At 36.5% G+C, this 17000-nt stretch overlaps 1 protein-coding gene across 18 annotated transcripts in view; it reads right to left on the reverse strand.

Annotated features, from left to right (window-relative positions):
- The window catches only part of SYNE1 (spectrin repeat containing nuclear envelope protein 1), a 307251-nt gene that overhangs the window by 117829 nt on the left and 172422 nt on the right, over nt 1–17000 (reverse strand). For all 18 annotated transcript variants that reach the window (XM_084515528.1, XM_084515529.1, XM_084515530.1 and 15 more), the window contains 11 exons: nt 15590–15715; nt 14087–14263; nt 11854–12119; nt 8884–11044; nt 8199–8536; nt 7440–7584; nt 6193–6411; nt 5008–5270; nt 3263–3428; nt 2502–2657; nt 1239–1391 (listed from right to left, as the gene is read on the reverse strand). In XM_084515528.1, the coding sequence (XP_084371654.1) occupies nt 1239–1391; nt 2502–2657; nt 3263–3428; nt 5008–5270; nt 6193–6411; nt 7440–7584; nt 8199–8536; nt 8884–11044; nt 11854–12119; nt 14087–14263; nt 15590–15715 (4170 nt within the window). The remainder of the gene's footprint in view (nt 1–1238; nt 1392–2501; nt 2658–3262; nt 3429–5007; nt 5271–6192; nt 6412–7439; nt 7585–8198; nt 8537–8883; nt 11045–11853; nt 12120–14086; nt 14264–15589; nt 15716–17000) is intronic.

Raw genomic sequence — 17000 nt, forward strand, 5'->3', positions numbered from 1 at the left:
GTTTTTTTGTTTTTTTTTTTTTTTTTACCATAATGACAAAGTTTCTGAAAAAGAAATCTAAAGAGTTTTCTATATTTTCCAGACTGATAACATGTTTAGTGGCTACAGTTTCTTGGGATGATGTGTTTTTTTCTTCCTGTTGCTTTTATGCCTAGGGTGTTAATGATTTGTTGCTTTTGTAGTATAAACAAAATAAGTGTCATCAAACACTTTAGCTCCTTACAATTATTTTTAGAAATATAAATTGCAATCATCAGGCAAAAACATTCAGAACTGAACACAACTCTAGCTGCAGGTGCTTTAAGCTTGCCAGATTAGGACTGTCCTAGCACAGATGCATTAGAGTGTAATTTATGATCAACCATTCATGGTAAATGACTATTGTTCCACGAACAGTAACATGCTTTAATGATATTAATGCCTGTGTGTAGACATAAAGATAGATGGTGATCTACGCATCTAAATACAGACATAAATATTTCAGACAAGCATAACTATCAGACATACCCAGTTTTCTGTTTTGTATGCTTTCAAACAATAACTTGGTCAAGATTATATTTGACTAGTAAAAAAACAAACAAACAAACAAACATAAAAGCAAACAAACAAAAAATAAAAGCAAAAAACACAGAATGAGTCCTCTACGTCCTGCCTCTCCTTCCTCATCAAAAAAACAAAACACCACAACAACAAAACCAAGAAAAGGAAGCAAAAAAAACCCTCCTACTCTCATACAACAATCCTAACTTGGCCATTATGCCTCAGTGGAGATGAAATTTTCTTTTTGTGGTATATAACTATAATTGAAAAATCAGAAAAGTAACCAAGAGTCTTTTTCATTTCCTGTAACAGCACCAATAGTACTTAAATTCATGACTGTACAAAATGATATGAGATGGACTACAAAGTTAGCTTCTATTTATTACAAGTAAAGATAAGACTGCAAAGAATGGTCTTTTCAATACAGAGTTAAAACAGGAGCAGTTTGAAAGCCTCTTACGCTTCCTCAGGTTGCAATCATACTCATTATTTAAAGAGAAAAGCATAATTCTGTCCAACTGACTTGTTTTTGCTCTCAGATACTCCCTATATTTTTTGTTAAGCCCTCATCTGCCTGTATAGGCTTGTTTGAAAAAAAAATAAAAGTTTGATTGCGCTCTTAAAAAATACAGTTTTGTTACCAAGTCCCAATTCTGAAGTGTCTGTGCTGTAACCAATTAAAGAAAACCTAGTCTTACCTTTTGTTCAAGTTTAGCTTTTGCTATATCATTTGTTTTCTTTTTCAGTTTGGAAAGAATTGCATTTAGTTCATTTGCTATTCCCTGGATTTTCTGTCCAAACTCTTGATTCAATGTTTTGATATGCTGAGTTTCTTTTTCTTTTGTTTGAATCTGTTAACAAGAAGAATTAAATTCAGTAACCAGAAATCAGTCCTCCGGAAAATAAATTAACTTTCACTTAATTTTCTTTTAATTTTATTTTGTTAAAGTAGGAAGACAATAAAACTACTCTGCATAACCGTTGTTTGACTACACTTGGATACTGTACTTTTGTCCTGGTTTCAGTTAGGACAGAGTTAATTTTCTTCCTAGTAGCTATATAGTAGAATGCTATGTTTTGGCTTAGGAAGAGAAGAGTGCTGATAAAACACCGATGTTTTAATTGTTGCAGAGCAGTGCTTACACCAAGCCAAGGACATCTCAGCTTCTCACTCTGTCCTGCCAATGGGCAGGCTGGGGGTGCAGCAAGAGCTGGGCGGGGACAGACCTAAGACAGACCTAGGACAGCTGACCCAAACTAGCCAAGGGGGTATTCCATACCATCTGATGTCATGCTAAACAATATATAGGGGTGGCTAGCCGGGGTGAGGGGGCTGGACTGCTTGGGGTTAGGCTGGGCATCGGTCAGCGGGTGGTGAGCAATTGCATTGTGCATCACTTGTTTTGTTCACATTATTAGTAGTAGTACTATTATCTCATTATTATTATTATTATTATTTTCCTGTCTTAATAAACCATCTTTATCTCAACTCACAGGCTTCACTTTCCCATTTCTCTCCCCCATCCCAGAGAGGGAGGGGGGAGGGTGAGCGAACAGCTGTGTGGTGTTTAGCTGCCGGCCGGGTTAAACCACGACAATGATACTAAATTATGAAGTCTAAAGAAGGGCTTTAGATCTGTAAATGGATCCAGGATCTTTCAGTGGTACCCATTGCCAGGACAAGAGGCAATAGTCACAGACTGGAACACAAGAGGTTCACTCTGAACATCAGGAATCACTTCTGCGTTTTGTGTGTGGTGGAGTACTGGCACAGGTTGCCCAGAGAGGTTGTTGGGCATCTCCTTGGAGATCTTCAAAAGCTGCCTGGACATGGTCCTGGGCAAGCAGCTCTAGGTGCTTGAGCAAGTGGTTGGACCAGGTGACTTCCACAGGTCCCTTCCAACCACAACAATTTTGTGAATCTGTGCAATTCCACAAAAATTTAATCTGCTATCTTTTACCTGATCTTGTACAGTTACAAGGGCCAGTCCAACTTCTGCTAAATGAAGAGAGAGTTCAGAAGGCAAAATGGTATAAAGCCCCAAGTACTTATTCTGTTGTTGTTCAGCCATTTTTTCAACAGCCTGGCGATGAGCAGTTACTTCACCAAGGAGAGACTAATTACAGAGAAATAATGCTGTTAGGAACAATGGGAAAACATCTGCACAAATTTAGCAAGCATAGACATTACTTGCATCTTATGACAAACATACTTGTTTTCAATGTTTTGTTTATTTCATTAAAAAGAATTGTATCTTGAAATTCCCTGGATTCTAATTTATGATGGTCTGTCCAGTCCTCTGTTCCAGACTGACCACCTTTATATGGAAAATACTAAGTTTTCAGAAACTTCAGTAATTTATTTTAATTTGTTGCTTTTGTTTCTCCCAAGACTTATGAGACAGAAAAGAAATGCCACATTCTGTACATTCATGTTCTATAGTTCTTCTGTATTTTAAATGCAGGGGGAAAATTTCCTAAACAATATACTAGGCACGTAAGGTTGCACAAATGCAAATACTTATATACATCTTTAAAATAAGATATTGTAGCCTATCAGCTACTCCATGTTTTATTTATTTATTTTCTGGTGGCTTACTCAAAATCCATTTAATACTTTGTACTTTGAATTGATGGTGGTTTGGAAGCGATTAACACTCTGAAATTATGATGAAGACACATTAAAAACATCACAATTTAGAAATTGATAAATTTGATATACTTGCAACTCCTGAAGTTGAGTATCCACTTCCACATCAGGATTTAATAAATATTCCTTTGTTTCCTGGATCCAAGTCTTCACAATATTAATCTCTGCTTCGACTTCCTCGCGCTCTTTCAGCTCTTGTTTCACCAGCTTCACACCTTTTTTCACTTTCTGTTGCATACTTCAGAAACAGAAACAATAATTATTTGTGAAGAATTAAGGAAGTCTAAACATATTGGTTTGTCAAAAAAACACTGAATAATAAGGAAGACAATGAATAGCCCCATATCCAGATTAATAAAAATCAGAGCAATGTAGCAACAGTTTACTAAAGTAGCAGACACTTTTAAGTTTCTCACATTCATTCTACAGTTCACACCTTTTAATTAGTGGTTTTATGTATTTTGACATTCATGCACAACTCTTCTGGGCAAATGCAAATGTTTATAGTACCAGACACCTACATCTGTGCTCAGCACCACAGTCTGTCCTTATTGTCAGTGGAGGAAACAGGCAATTCTGGGGCATGATTTATGATGATTCATCATCATTCTAATAGAAACTTCTGAAACAGGTCAGAAAAACTGTATCTTAGATCTTGTCTATTTCTCTCCACTAATTAGGCAGCAAGAATTAACTGGTTCAGATATCGATATCTATAAGCTAAAATAACATGAGATAAATTCCACCACTATTGGGATTTTCAGTGGCAGAATACCTAGGATAAGACACAGCTTAAGCATCTGAACACCATTTTTGATCCCGGGACCTATCTCCACACTTACACTAAGACATAATTTCCACACTTTCCTCAAGAACTTCGATATCCTGTGAAAAAACAGAACACTTCAGATGTCAGATCAGTGAAAGATGTACAGGACTGAAGTTTGCAGCTCTTATGCATGTGACATGGATCTAATTTTGATATTCTGATATTTGATTTACACATGTATAATCTTTCAGAGCTGAATCATGCCTTACTTACACAAGCATGAAATCATCTCAGATGCTATTTCTTATAAAACAATTCTAGGTGAAGAATGGAATTACAGAAGTGCTAATCTCTACAAAATTTCTACAGTGATTGCTATTCTACTGTAATCACTTATTCATAAACACAACTAACTTTGAACAGGCTAGGTGCAAGGTTTAAACTTTTCACTCCCTTTCTCTCTCTTCCCACTGTGGAGATCTAGTTAATGGCGTCTTGGTGCAGTTATGAAATGGATGTGAACCCTGAACCTTAACCATAAATTTTCCTGCTTTGTATGACAGAGAAATACTTTACATTTAGATAAATACTTGTGTAAGGTACAAGGTAACATTTTAAGATGTCTTCTGTTTGCCTGTGCACTAAATTCCTTTGTGAAATTTACAAGATGCCTACTTTTGATACTGAAGTACTTCAAAGAGGAGAATCAAAGTGATAGACTAATCAAAAAAGATGATAAGATGAAATTGAAGTGTTTAAAGTCAGTTATAACTCTACTGTAGTTTATATAAGTCTTACATAAGTTACTATTATTAATGCAAGGCAGGAAGTACATATTCTATAATACATACAGTGGTGAAAAACTAATGGTAAAAATTTATTTCAAAATTAAGGATCATTTAAATTTTATCTGATGTTTATTTTAAACATAAATATATTATTTAAGTATTATAATTGTTAATGATAATAAAAGTAATATTTGAACTGTTATTACTGAATTAATTTTAAGTTACCATTTTTTTCTAGTGAATCTTTTAAAATTCCTTACTTGTGGCATCGATCTTGCATTGCTTTGATTTCTTGCATGACTGGTAGTTCTTCCTGAGATGGAGGCTTTATTTCCACATCCTGAAGCATACTAAGGGTATGCTGTTTGACCAGACCCAAAGATGATAGCTGGTAATCCACTTCCAGAAGGAAGCTGCTGTGGTAATCCAGGAGTTCCAGGAGCTCTGTTTTAGAAGCCTTTTCTATTGAGCTTTCTGGTAAACGATCTTGTAGTTGATCTATTGCTACAGTGGCTTTCTCAATCTATGTAAAGAGATGCAGTCTCTTAATGAAATTAAAAATAATTCAGTAGAACTGACATAAAAATGTGCCAAGCCCTGTGCTGTATGCCGTAGATCAGTTGTGGTAAAGGGCTGATGCAATAATCTCTATAGATCTAAATCTGTGACCTAATGTTGCTAGTTGTAGTTAGGTAGCCCTAGCTCTTCACACCAGACTAGGGCTTGCTAACAGTCTATTTTGTTATGATAAGTGTCTCCTTATATATACATATTTTTTGATCATTTATTATCTTTATTGCCATACAACTTAGACCTTTAACCCTTTATGCCCCTATTTGGCATAAGCCATATAAATAACAGAAAGATTATCCCTATTCTCAGAGAGACTGCAATCTGAGCATAAAATAAAGGACAGTGACAAATAATGAGAGTCAGGTAGGATTTACGAAAAAAAAAGAGAGGCATGATCAGAGATCAGGAACAGGCAAAGATATCAGTGTGCAAACTTAGAATTAGCAACTTCATTCTCTTCTGAAAAAAAAAAAAAAAAAAAGAGAGAGAGAGAGAATGACTTAATCTAGAATGTATTATTTGGGAAAGGAAAACAGAGGAGAAGATTCTGAAGAACAACCAGAAATCAAAATAACTGTTTTTACTGTATGTGTATTCATACAGAAGAGCAGTGCAAGCCTTAGAGGCAGTGTTTCTAAACCTAGGTCTTCCACAGTTGTTTTGTCGCTGTTATTTTTCTTTTGTGACCTGAGAAGAATCACTGTACTTCCTAGTATTAGGTTTCTCTACCATGAAATTATTATTAATAAAATTGACTTGTTTGTTTCGCAAGACTTCATTATAATCTGTACTCAATGTTTGTGAAGGGCAGTATAAGGAGTAGAAACCCATGTACAGTTAGAAAAGGAGGAGTTACCAAAACCAGAAGTTACCTTATCATTAAACCCTTTCCATTCCTGTACTGCATCTTCCAAAATTTTCTCTTGTTCTTGGGCTACATTCTTGAGCCGTGTCCAGCGTTGCCAAACTGTTGTCATTGATCTACTTATAGTTGCCTTGCTGGCATCATTGCTAACTTTTTCCAGCTGTGAAGCCTTTTCCTCTAGAGCTGTGATCTTCTCATGGAAAGAATTCACTATGGACACAAGAGTCTGCAAAAGCAAAAATGAGCATTAAGAATGCAAATGAGCATTTTTTCTAATTTTTTTTTTTTATTATTTTTTTTTTACAATGCAATATACTTGCAAGTGGACAAGCTACTTCCAGCCACTGAAGGTTAAAAGGAGGTACCCTACATTGAGTGAGTTGGTTAGGTTCAGCTTATTCCACTGCAATATATTAGGTACAGTGACTGGAAGGACCTGCTCCAAATTGCAATTCTCTAGAAGCAGTAGCAATCTAGTGTAATCAGATTTTCTTTTTCTTGCTAACCCCTCAAAAGGAATGGAAATGAGTGTTCAGGAACATTTTAATAGCAAAGATTTTAACCTCTATTATTAGAGCCTAAAAACAAACAAAAAAGCAATTCAAGTGCTTGAACTCATCTATGTCATTTTAAAATCTAGTATCATTTTAGATATCCAGGTGTACCAGGATATTCTCATGAAGTTGGAAGACATGACAGTGCACTTATGGGAGTTTCCTGCCTATATGAAGAGACAGCTGGAGACCACATGGGATGTCTTAAGCCTCTCTAACTCGAGTATATTTAGGTAGCTGAATGGCAGCAGTGAGGGCAGCATCCTAAATGCTAGAGGATAAAGTAATTCTTGTAACATTTATTTCTTTTAGACTAAATGAGTTAATATTAAATCCTATTTTATTGTCCTCATAAAACTATTAAATATGATGCAGAAAGAGGTGGAAATTTCTGTTCTGAATTTTGCATAGGGTACACAGTTTGGGGACTGTTAGGAATCTCCTGGATTCTTTCATTCCCCTACAGTCACAGATGCACAGACTGGAAAAAGATTACAAAATATCTGTCCCATTCATCCCACAAGTATAATGTGTGTTCTGCACAACACAAAACAGCTTGTAATGTGCTATAACACTTATAAGCTACAGGAAAATATCTAAACACTCAACTTTAGGTTTTCACAGGTAAAGACCTACATAAAAAATTTTCATTTTTAACTGACTGAAGGAAAAGGATTCCATATCATTTTCAGCACCTTACCTTATGTGTTAGCAACTTCTCTTCTGCTTCATGAGAAGAAGCAGCTTTAGCTAGTGAAAATTCAGATAATTTTTTCTCAGCCTCATTCATCACTTCAATAACCTTCTGTCTTGCTGTCTGATACTCCTGCCACTCAGAAGCACACCTTAAACAAATAAAGTGCCAGAAAGAACAATTTAATGCAATATAATACCATTATTTTCCAAGAAAGAGATAGACTATTGCTAAAGAGCACACATACAGAAATGTATGTTGCTGATTTTGAGCTGTGCCTTAGAGACTGATAGAAACTGTATTTATAGCTTGGCATTTAATAGCCTTTGATAGAATTTTCCTCAATGACTTCGTCTAGGTTGTGTTTGAAACCCATCCAAACTTTTGGCATACAGAACATTCTGGAATAATGAATAACACAGTAATGTTGGTTAAAACGGTACTTCCTTGTAGTTTAAAATGTCTGCTTCAATTTTATTTGTTACTCCATGGTTCTTGTACTATGTAAAATAGTCATTCCCTATACATCCTCTCAGTGCTTTTCCATGCTTTATAGAACTTTACCATATCTACACCTCAGGATCACACTGCTAGTCAGTGGCAGAAGTGAAAAACAGAATCTAAGAGTTCTGAATCCCAATATCTGCTTCTGTTACCAGTCGCACAGTTTACAATACTCCAGTTAGGTGACAAATCAAGTGTTGTGATCTCTTTCATCACTAAAAAAGTGATGAAAGGAAAGGGGAAGGGGAAGGGGAAGCATACCTTTGCAACACTTCTTGCTGGGTTTTTGAGTCTTGCTTTGTCCCTTTGCCCTTTTCTTCCAGTGCACCTAGATTCCGCACAAGCTGCTCTCTTACTGTGGCTTGGATAAAGGGCTCCATCTCAGACACCAGACCCTGTAACTCCTTCAAATGATTACTGAACTGACTTTCTGTGCTGAAAAATTCAATGTGGTTCCTTAGGTTCCCCTCTGAGTTCTCAACATCAAGACCATTTCCTGCTAAATGTAGAAATTCCTGAGCATCCTCAAGCCAGTCACTTGCTATCTGCATCACTTGGTAGTATCTTTGGCAACGGCTATACAGTTTATCCAAGGTAGCCTGAAATGGAAGTGAACATTATATAGACACAGACAAAAAAATCACACTAGCAACAAATATATCCTCATTAGAGTCTGGATTTTGCCCATCCCTGCTTTCTTTTCCCTGTAGTATATCTAAAACGTAGGTCTGGAGAGACCAGATGGAAGTAGATTTTGAGTCAGTCAGCATTTCTATGCGCATGGATATGGGCATATTGAGAAAATCTCATTCCCCCTATGTTCACCAATGGCAACAGACCATGATCTAGGGTGTCAGAAAAAAAGACAACAAGATTATTAAAATGAATCCTTTCATGATGATTACAAACATCAACGAGAAGCTAATGACACTGAGGATGCACTAACCTGTCTCATGTGTATAGCTTCTTGAACTTCACCATCTAGTTCTGTTAGCTCAGCAAGAGTGTTTTCCAGGTCAGCAGGTATTAGCTCCTTTGCTTTCATATATTTCTCTTTCTCTTTATTGCTCAGTGCATTCATCACTCTCAGGCTTGACTGCACTTCTTCCTGATGTATCTGAACTTTTCGGATTTCTTCTTGGATGCTTTGCAGTTTGAGGTCCAAAATCAGTGTTTCATTGAGTTCTGTTTTGATCCATCTCAGCCAGTCAAGTGAGCGGCAGATTTCTGTTTGGAAGTCTATGCTTTGCACAAGTCTGTTCTCACAGTCCATCACTGTGTCTCCAATGGCAGCATGCAAAGACTTTAGTTTGTCTTGCCAAGACTGCAGTTGGTGATTTGTTGTCTCACATGCAGATGGGTCAAGCTGAGGAGAAAGGGCTTCCATATGTTCAGTTATTCGCTTCAGAAGACTCCCTGAGTCTTGCAAGCTGCCCACTAGAGAATGGTATATTTTCAACTTTTCCTCTATTGGGAGCATTTCTTCATTTACCTTAATCTGTTCCTTCTTCACTGCTTCTAGCTGTGCTTCAAGTTGTGTACACATTTTCTCGTGTTCCTGACATGCTTCTATTGTGTCTTCCAACAGGTTGATTTTCTGTTCTATTTGCCTCTTTAGCTTGTGATATAATGTGACAAGTTTTAACATTTCATCTGGTTGCCATGGCTGGCCAGTGCTTCTAAAGGCCTCCTTCTTCTGGTTTAGTTCATCCACTGCTGCACCAAGGCTCACCACTTCACCTAAGAGATCTCTGTAGGCCTGCTGAAGTGACACAGCTTCTTTGGCTAAAACAGCAGCTGGAGCTTTGTCCGTATTAATAAATTGATCTTCTAGCTCAGTCAAGGCTTTAGTTGTCAACTCAATCAAAGAGGCATATTCTTTTCGAGCATAAATTGTTTCCCGAACCTTATGGAATTTATCTTTTGCCAGAGCAGTGACAGTATTAAATTGCTGAGGGAGAATGTTAAGCTTTTCATCCAGATAAGAATGATCCACTTCATTAAGTGATGGTAGGATTTCTTGGCCATCTCTTTGCAGAGCAAGTAATAGATTTTCATATTCTGGAGATTGCTCAAGAATCTGTTGATATTTGGACAACTGGGTGTACAGTTCAGAGTTACTATTCATTACATTAACTTCTGGGAATGTGACAATATCAGCTTGTTTTAGCCAATGGCAAACTTTATCTAAATCTTCTTTGAAATATTTCCTGGAAACTATATTTTTCTCCAGTTCTAACAGTCTCTGATTACACTTTTGTAAAACAGTGTCATATACATTCTGTAGTTCTTGCAGTTTACCTAACACCTCACTCTTTTCTTGTTCCATTGCTTCTTTCATTAATTCCCTTCCTTGAGCCCACAGCCCAGTGACTTCATTTTGATAGGTCTTCAGGTTAGCCTGGGCATTCTTACAAGCCCTCATCTGTTTGTTCACATCTTCTGGAAACAGACAGATATGTTCTGGAAACGTTACCTTCTTCTCATGTTGGTGAATTTGGTTGGTAGCTTGAAAGACTGCCATGAGAAACTGTGTCTTTTCAGATAGTGCTTTATTCAGGTGCTTTCTCCTCTGGCCAACCAGATCGCTGAGACAATCTACATGATGCTGTGCATCAGAAAGTGTTTTCTGCAGCTCCTGCCTTTCATTGAGTCCTAGGTTGGTCATCACCCTGTCAGCATCTTTCACCAGCATCTTCAGAACAAGCTGTTTGGCTTCAAGCTCACTACAAATGGTAAGATGATCCATGAGAAGACTCTGAGCCAAATCTGGAGGAGGGCTCTGCTTAAGAGCCTCTGAGATACTAGGTTGCTGCTCCTCTGCCCATTCCATTAGTTCTTGAAATCTGGAATGCACCAAACTGAACTCTTCTAAGGTTGAAACAGAAACTTGAATTTTTCTTTTGACAAGGTCCTCCAGCTGAGTCCAGCGATGCTCAAAATGACCAAATTGCTCCTTTACTAATTCTTTGTCATCAAGATTTAGATGTTCCACCATCTTTTGTTTCTGATCTTTAAATTCTTCCAGAGCAAATCTCCTCTCCTGCAGTGCCAGTGCCAATTTTTGCAAAGCTTCAAGGTGCATATTTGTACTTTCAGCATCAGATCTGTTATCAAAATGGATAGGATAGAAATGAATGATTAGGAAGGAGTTTTAAAAGAGATTAGGATAAATTATGAGCCCACTATATGTTGAAATCAACATCATATAAATACCTAGAGCTATCAGATTATTTTGAAGGTACTGGTCTTGAATATAAATTACAAAATTTAACATTTTTATTCCTCTCTCTTTCACTTTCAATATGGTCATCAGGTTGACCAAACAAATTAATATCAGTAATGCACAGCATACAGGTTATATTTCCCATTCAAACAACCAGAACACAGTAACAAGAAGTAATGAAGTTGAATCTTGTTTCATGGCAGTAATAGCAGCAGTAGCAGACTCCTGAAATATTACACACAGCCTGTGTGTTTATGCTATACACGAGTGAAAAGCAGCTGCAACAATTTAGCAGCAGCAACCAAACTGAAATATAATAAATAAATAAACTAAATAAATGAAATAAACTAAACTGAAATATAATAGTCTAACAGATTAAAAAAAACGACAACAAACACAAACGAAAAGTTCAAACAAAACAGTCAAAATGCTTGAAATATCAGAAAACGTTATGGCCCAAGATGGGATGAGTCAGTACTTGCCTTAAAGACAAAGACTGAAGATACAGCTCCTCAAACTCTCTTTATTTCAGTACAAGTAATTATGTTATAATTAATGGGCGGGGGGGGGGGGGGCTGATTTAATTTAGGCATGGAAAAATGTATTTTTAGCAGATCCACTTAGAGACACTCTGTAAACTGCTCTTTCAGTGTATATATAATAAGCCTTGTGTGTGCTTTTCTTTTTTACCTAGCCAGGTTGTCCCACTCTTTTGTGAGCTTTTCCAAGAAAACTTCAACTACATTCATGCGATCATGGTAATTCCCTGTCCTCTGCAGATCCTCTTCCCTCTGTATGAGCAAACTGTGTGCCTGAAGGCAGAGGTCCAGCCACTGGTTGTTCAACTGTCCAATTTCCTTGTGTTCAGGTGATTCCTGTCCTTGGGTTAGTTTGTTTATCTTCTCAGTCACAGAGGTAAGAGCTGACTGCTTAGACTGTAACTTCTGATTGAATTCCTAAAAAATATACAAACCAAATTCAATACATTGTCACCTACTTTAAATTATATGATGAAATTTAAATACAAACTCTGAAATTAATATATTTTGTAAGTACTACTTATCTGCCCAGGCAAATGTTGTGTAAATGTTAATTAGATAAAAGTTATGGGAAGGGAGAAAACACTTTTTCCCCATCTTATCAGATGAGGACAGCAAACCAGAGCAATTTCCCACTGCCAATGATAGAAAGAAATCAAAAGCAAGTGACGTCTTGTTGTCTAGGTGCCTGGCCTAATGCCTCTTCTACCTACATTATTACAAGCAAGATAATCAGGGTCTCATGAGAATTCATTCTGAAAATACTGTTTGTAGCTTTTTTTTTTTTTTTTTCCTTTTCATTAGATACTGAAAAAAGGAAGCAATGCCAATGAGTCTGTGAACCCCATATCCATATTTTGCATTGTATCTATTCCCCCAATAGTGACCATTATTCTTGTCATTAATGAAACAAAGCCAACAATTATTCAGGTATCATTACTATTTAAGTTTATAAACTCCAGTAGACAAATGAGCTCATCTGTACACACATTTACTGAATAAGTCACAGAGAACCCAAGAAAAAAATATACATCATACTGACAGTTAAAATAATCAAATATTCTTTGGCACTTACACACTGTCTAGGGTAAATATAATCTTTTCCAAATTCTAGTTCCAATAACTAAGCAACTATACCCAGCTCCAGCACTTTGCTGGGGTGATTCATTTTCACTGAGAGCTTTTCACAGAATCACAGAATCACAGAATTTCCTAGGTTGGAAGAGACCTCAAGGTCATCGAGTCCAACCTCCAACCTAACGCTAACAGCCCTCCACTAAACCATATCCCTAAGCTCTACATCTAAACGTCTTTTGAAGACTTCCAGGGATGGTGACTCCACCACTTCCCTGGGCAGCCTGTTCCAGTGAACCTTTTAGAGGTCTGGAGAAGAGATGCTACTGCCCTTCTCTGCTTCATTCTTTGTTACTGTCTCAAATGGAACTAGGCATCTTCCTACACCAGGGGAAATACGTGGGAAAAATACAGATTGCACCACATCTGACAGTACAACTGGTGCCTGTCATGCATAATAATCGGAAGTTCCTGACTGAAATATTGAAGAAGTACAGACTCCTGCCTCTTCACAGACACCTTTCATGATGGTTAGTGTAGCAAGTTTTAGACCGCATTGTGCTGAGGTGTGTTCAAGAGCTACAGCTTTGTTTGACACTTCTTTAGAACAGAAAAGAAGTGCTGTTTACTTTTCAGCTAACTCCTGGCACATCAGAAAAGAAAACGCAAAGTCTAGACTAAAAATGAAAAAGCCAAGCATTTAATCAGTTATTGAATACGTAATTTGTTTTCCTGTTTCTTCTTGTTACCTTACTGATGTTTGAGATGTGTGCAGAATAACCATGGAAAATATCTGAAATGACAGAGGACCTGAAGGCATTTATCTCACTACTGAAGGTAAATTAAATTGGTTTTCCATTATGCCAACACTCCTGTGCTTTTCAGTGTCCAGCAAAATTGAATAGTTTCCTAGACTGACTTTGAAATAGAACTGAATGATTTACAAGCACTGGAATCAAAGAACTTAGCAAGCACAAGTTGCAGACCTTATTTTCATATCCACTGCAATCAGAAATTAGCCTTTTAAAAGTAAAGGCAAATCAAAACAGTAGGCTGAAAACTGTCTGCTGTTAAAAGGAAAAGGAAACAGAAAAGGAAAAAACACAGAAAAATAGTATTGTGCTGTGTTTTGCTCCCTGTGTTACCCTGTAGCATCAATAATGAAACCTTCTTTCCACTGTCTTCACTGTTCTTGCTTAGAACATATTAGCAATTCTATGCAACACATGTATAGAGCAAGTATTGTAATTAAATCAGCCATAGGATGAATGTCTTCTTTAACTTCTGCTCTTAACCTAAAGTCTCCTTACCTTAACCTGGAGTACCATATTCTGGGCAATGTTTAGCTCCAACTCTGCACGTCTCCTTTTTAAATTCTGTAGTTGTTGATCTGCATCCTGGAAATATATCCAGAGCTCAGCCTTCATTTGTTTTATCTCTTCCCAACCTTGAGCCAAATACTGTGAGTTCATTATCTGTTGCTCAATCTAGCAGAAAAGAAAAGGAAAGAAAAGAAAAGGAGTAGGAATGCTTTAATGCAGCTATTTTTGGGGCATTGGAGGATGAATACCTTCTTCTTCTCAGCACAATACTTTATTCACAACAAATTCCTGTACTAGATTCTGAAGCGGCTAATATTATTCACAAAGACACTTAACCTTCAAAAGTTGTAAAAATCAAACCTATCCAAGGAAAGCTGTGAAAAAATTCCCCCTTGAGTGCAGCAAGTATATTTATATATGTATTTTGAAGTGTTCTAAGTCTTCAGTTGAAGCTTAAATTAACTGTGTAATTTGTAATGCATATTGCGTACCAAGAATTGTGGAGGACTATGCCCTATACGCCTTCACAATGACCAAAAAACCACTTAAACAAAACACTTTAATTTTAATTTGCCTAGCCCTGTAATTTTGCCTGTATGTTATTTATTTATTTTTTTCCCCCACTGCTTTATATATATATAAAAGAAGAATCTCATTTTGGTGTTTGGGATGCTTTCTAGTTACTCAATATTTGGACTGCAGTTTTTTTGTATGGATTACTTGGATTTGCACAATTTACTTCTCTGGTATGAAAGACTGTTACTGTATGTATTATATTTTTACTCTTGGTAGAAGTAGTTTCAGGAGTTTTTTGTGTGTGTGCATGTGTGAAACTAAAACTTTAATGGTTAAAAACCCAGGAATCCTAACAATATAATTTTTCTAATAAGCTATGTTTATTTTATTTTAAAACAAATCATTAAGGTAATTTGAGACTTAAAATTGAGGTAGGCTTCTATACACTCATATGCTAAAATTGATGCATTCTGGATAAATTACATAGATTTATGAACTGACTTATAAAAATCATGATTATAAAGAATATATTAGTATATCTTAATAAGAAGAACATCAGTCTACTGTTGAATAAATAAATAAATACACTTAATATTTAATTAAAAATAAGAATTAACTGAGTTATGTTTTATGAAGACAAATAATTTGGAACTAGTTTTCTTCATCATGATGTCATATGTGTGGCTTTAGGACATTTTTTAGCAGCTCAGTACCTCTCACATCCTTTGTCCCTTTTCTTTTTATTACTGCCAGGATAGCATTGTGTCAATTTTATAATATCTATATTATATATCTATATATATGTATTAAAAAAAAAAAAAAAAAAAAAGATAAAATAGCTGTTTAAATACTTAAGATGCATGTAAGATATAAGATAACATTTCTTTAAACCATTACCCAAGATGACTGTCTTAAAAGAGGACAGATGACAGCAGTTAAAGCTCTAAATAGGATTAAAAGCTGGTTATCTTGTACCATTTGTTTTGTTTGTTGAATATCTGTTGCTGTACTCTTCACTGTGGCATCTGACAGATCACACATGGAGCACAAAAGATCCAAATATGTATTGGCTTGTTCCTGCAGAGCCCGGAAATGTTTCACCTGAAGGAAGACAATCCTCATATAAACTCAGCTTGTGGAATATTTCTTATTTTATTAAAATCACGTTTCAGTGTTTAAAATTTAGCTCATTACTTCCAAGAGAAGAAATGTAGACATATGCTATTTTATTACAAACAATGTAAAAAACATGGAAAAGAGTAATTCTTAAAAATTTGATTATCATTGTCCATTTAGCAAAGTACTCAGTGACATGCATTACCTACCTTATTTCTTTATAATTAGGAGGTTTGGATAGACACACATAGTTTCAGAAAGGTGACTTACTTTCCCAAGGTAAATGGGAAGCAGGGCTTTATCCAATTATTAAAGTGTCTTGTTGCCTATACCTATAAAAATCTCTTGCATCTCAATAGATCATGGAGGATCCAAACCAGTGGCAAAACAAGTTTTCCACACCCTCTGAAACCCTCTCAACATCTACAATTGACAAGATCTGACAACACTATTCTGTTGAGGGTTGTTCCTCTTGCTATTGTCCATAGAAGCCCATCTCTCTCATGAAGATTTTCCTCATTTCACAAGAAAATGGTGGTATCAGTGTCAAAAAGCAGGCTTATACCTGCATATAACATACCTCCTAGAGTCCCAGAGAGGAGGGTGAATGACCGACCACTCAGAGGGGCAGCGGTGGGTCCTTGTAAACAAGAAGTTGAATACACAGCAGTGCGCCCTTGTGGCAACCCTGACTTACTGCATTAGCAAGAAAGCTGAAAGCATGCTCCAGGAAGGGATTATCCTCCTGTGCTTAAACTTGTCAGGCTGAGCCTGGTGTATTGGGTTCAAGTTTCCCTCTTAACAGAAGAGTTATCGGCAAGCTGGTGCAAGTTCAGCAAAGGGGTAGTGTATACGGGGCAGTAGCATGTGGCATTTAGGCAGGTCTGAAGGAACAGGGTTTGTCTAACCTAGAGAGGGGATGCTAATTGCCATCTCCTATTATTTAAAGGGTAGAAGGACAGATATCTAGAAGACAGACATACCATTCTCAGTGTTAAGCAGAAAAAGGACTAGAGGAAAGGGAAATCAAAATCTCTAGTATTTCAAGGTCTCAAGCTATATGGTAGATGAGAAAGCCTTGAATTTCTGCATTTTTTTTTTGTGTCAAACCAGGTTAGTTTGAAAACAATGTACAAATCCAGTAATTACATATATTAAGTTACTAAAAATAATCAGAAAACAAATAAAACATCCTTAATCACTAATGTGAGCTGGAGGCATTTCTATACTATCAGACTGAAAACTTATTTTAATCGACTGATTAACAGAT

This window comes from Aythya ferina, assembly GCF_964211825.1.
Source record: "Aythya ferina genome assembly, chromosome: 3".
In the NCBI taxonomy this organism is placed as follows: Eukaryota; Metazoa; Chordata; class Aves; order Anseriformes; family Anatidae; genus Aythya; species Aythya ferina.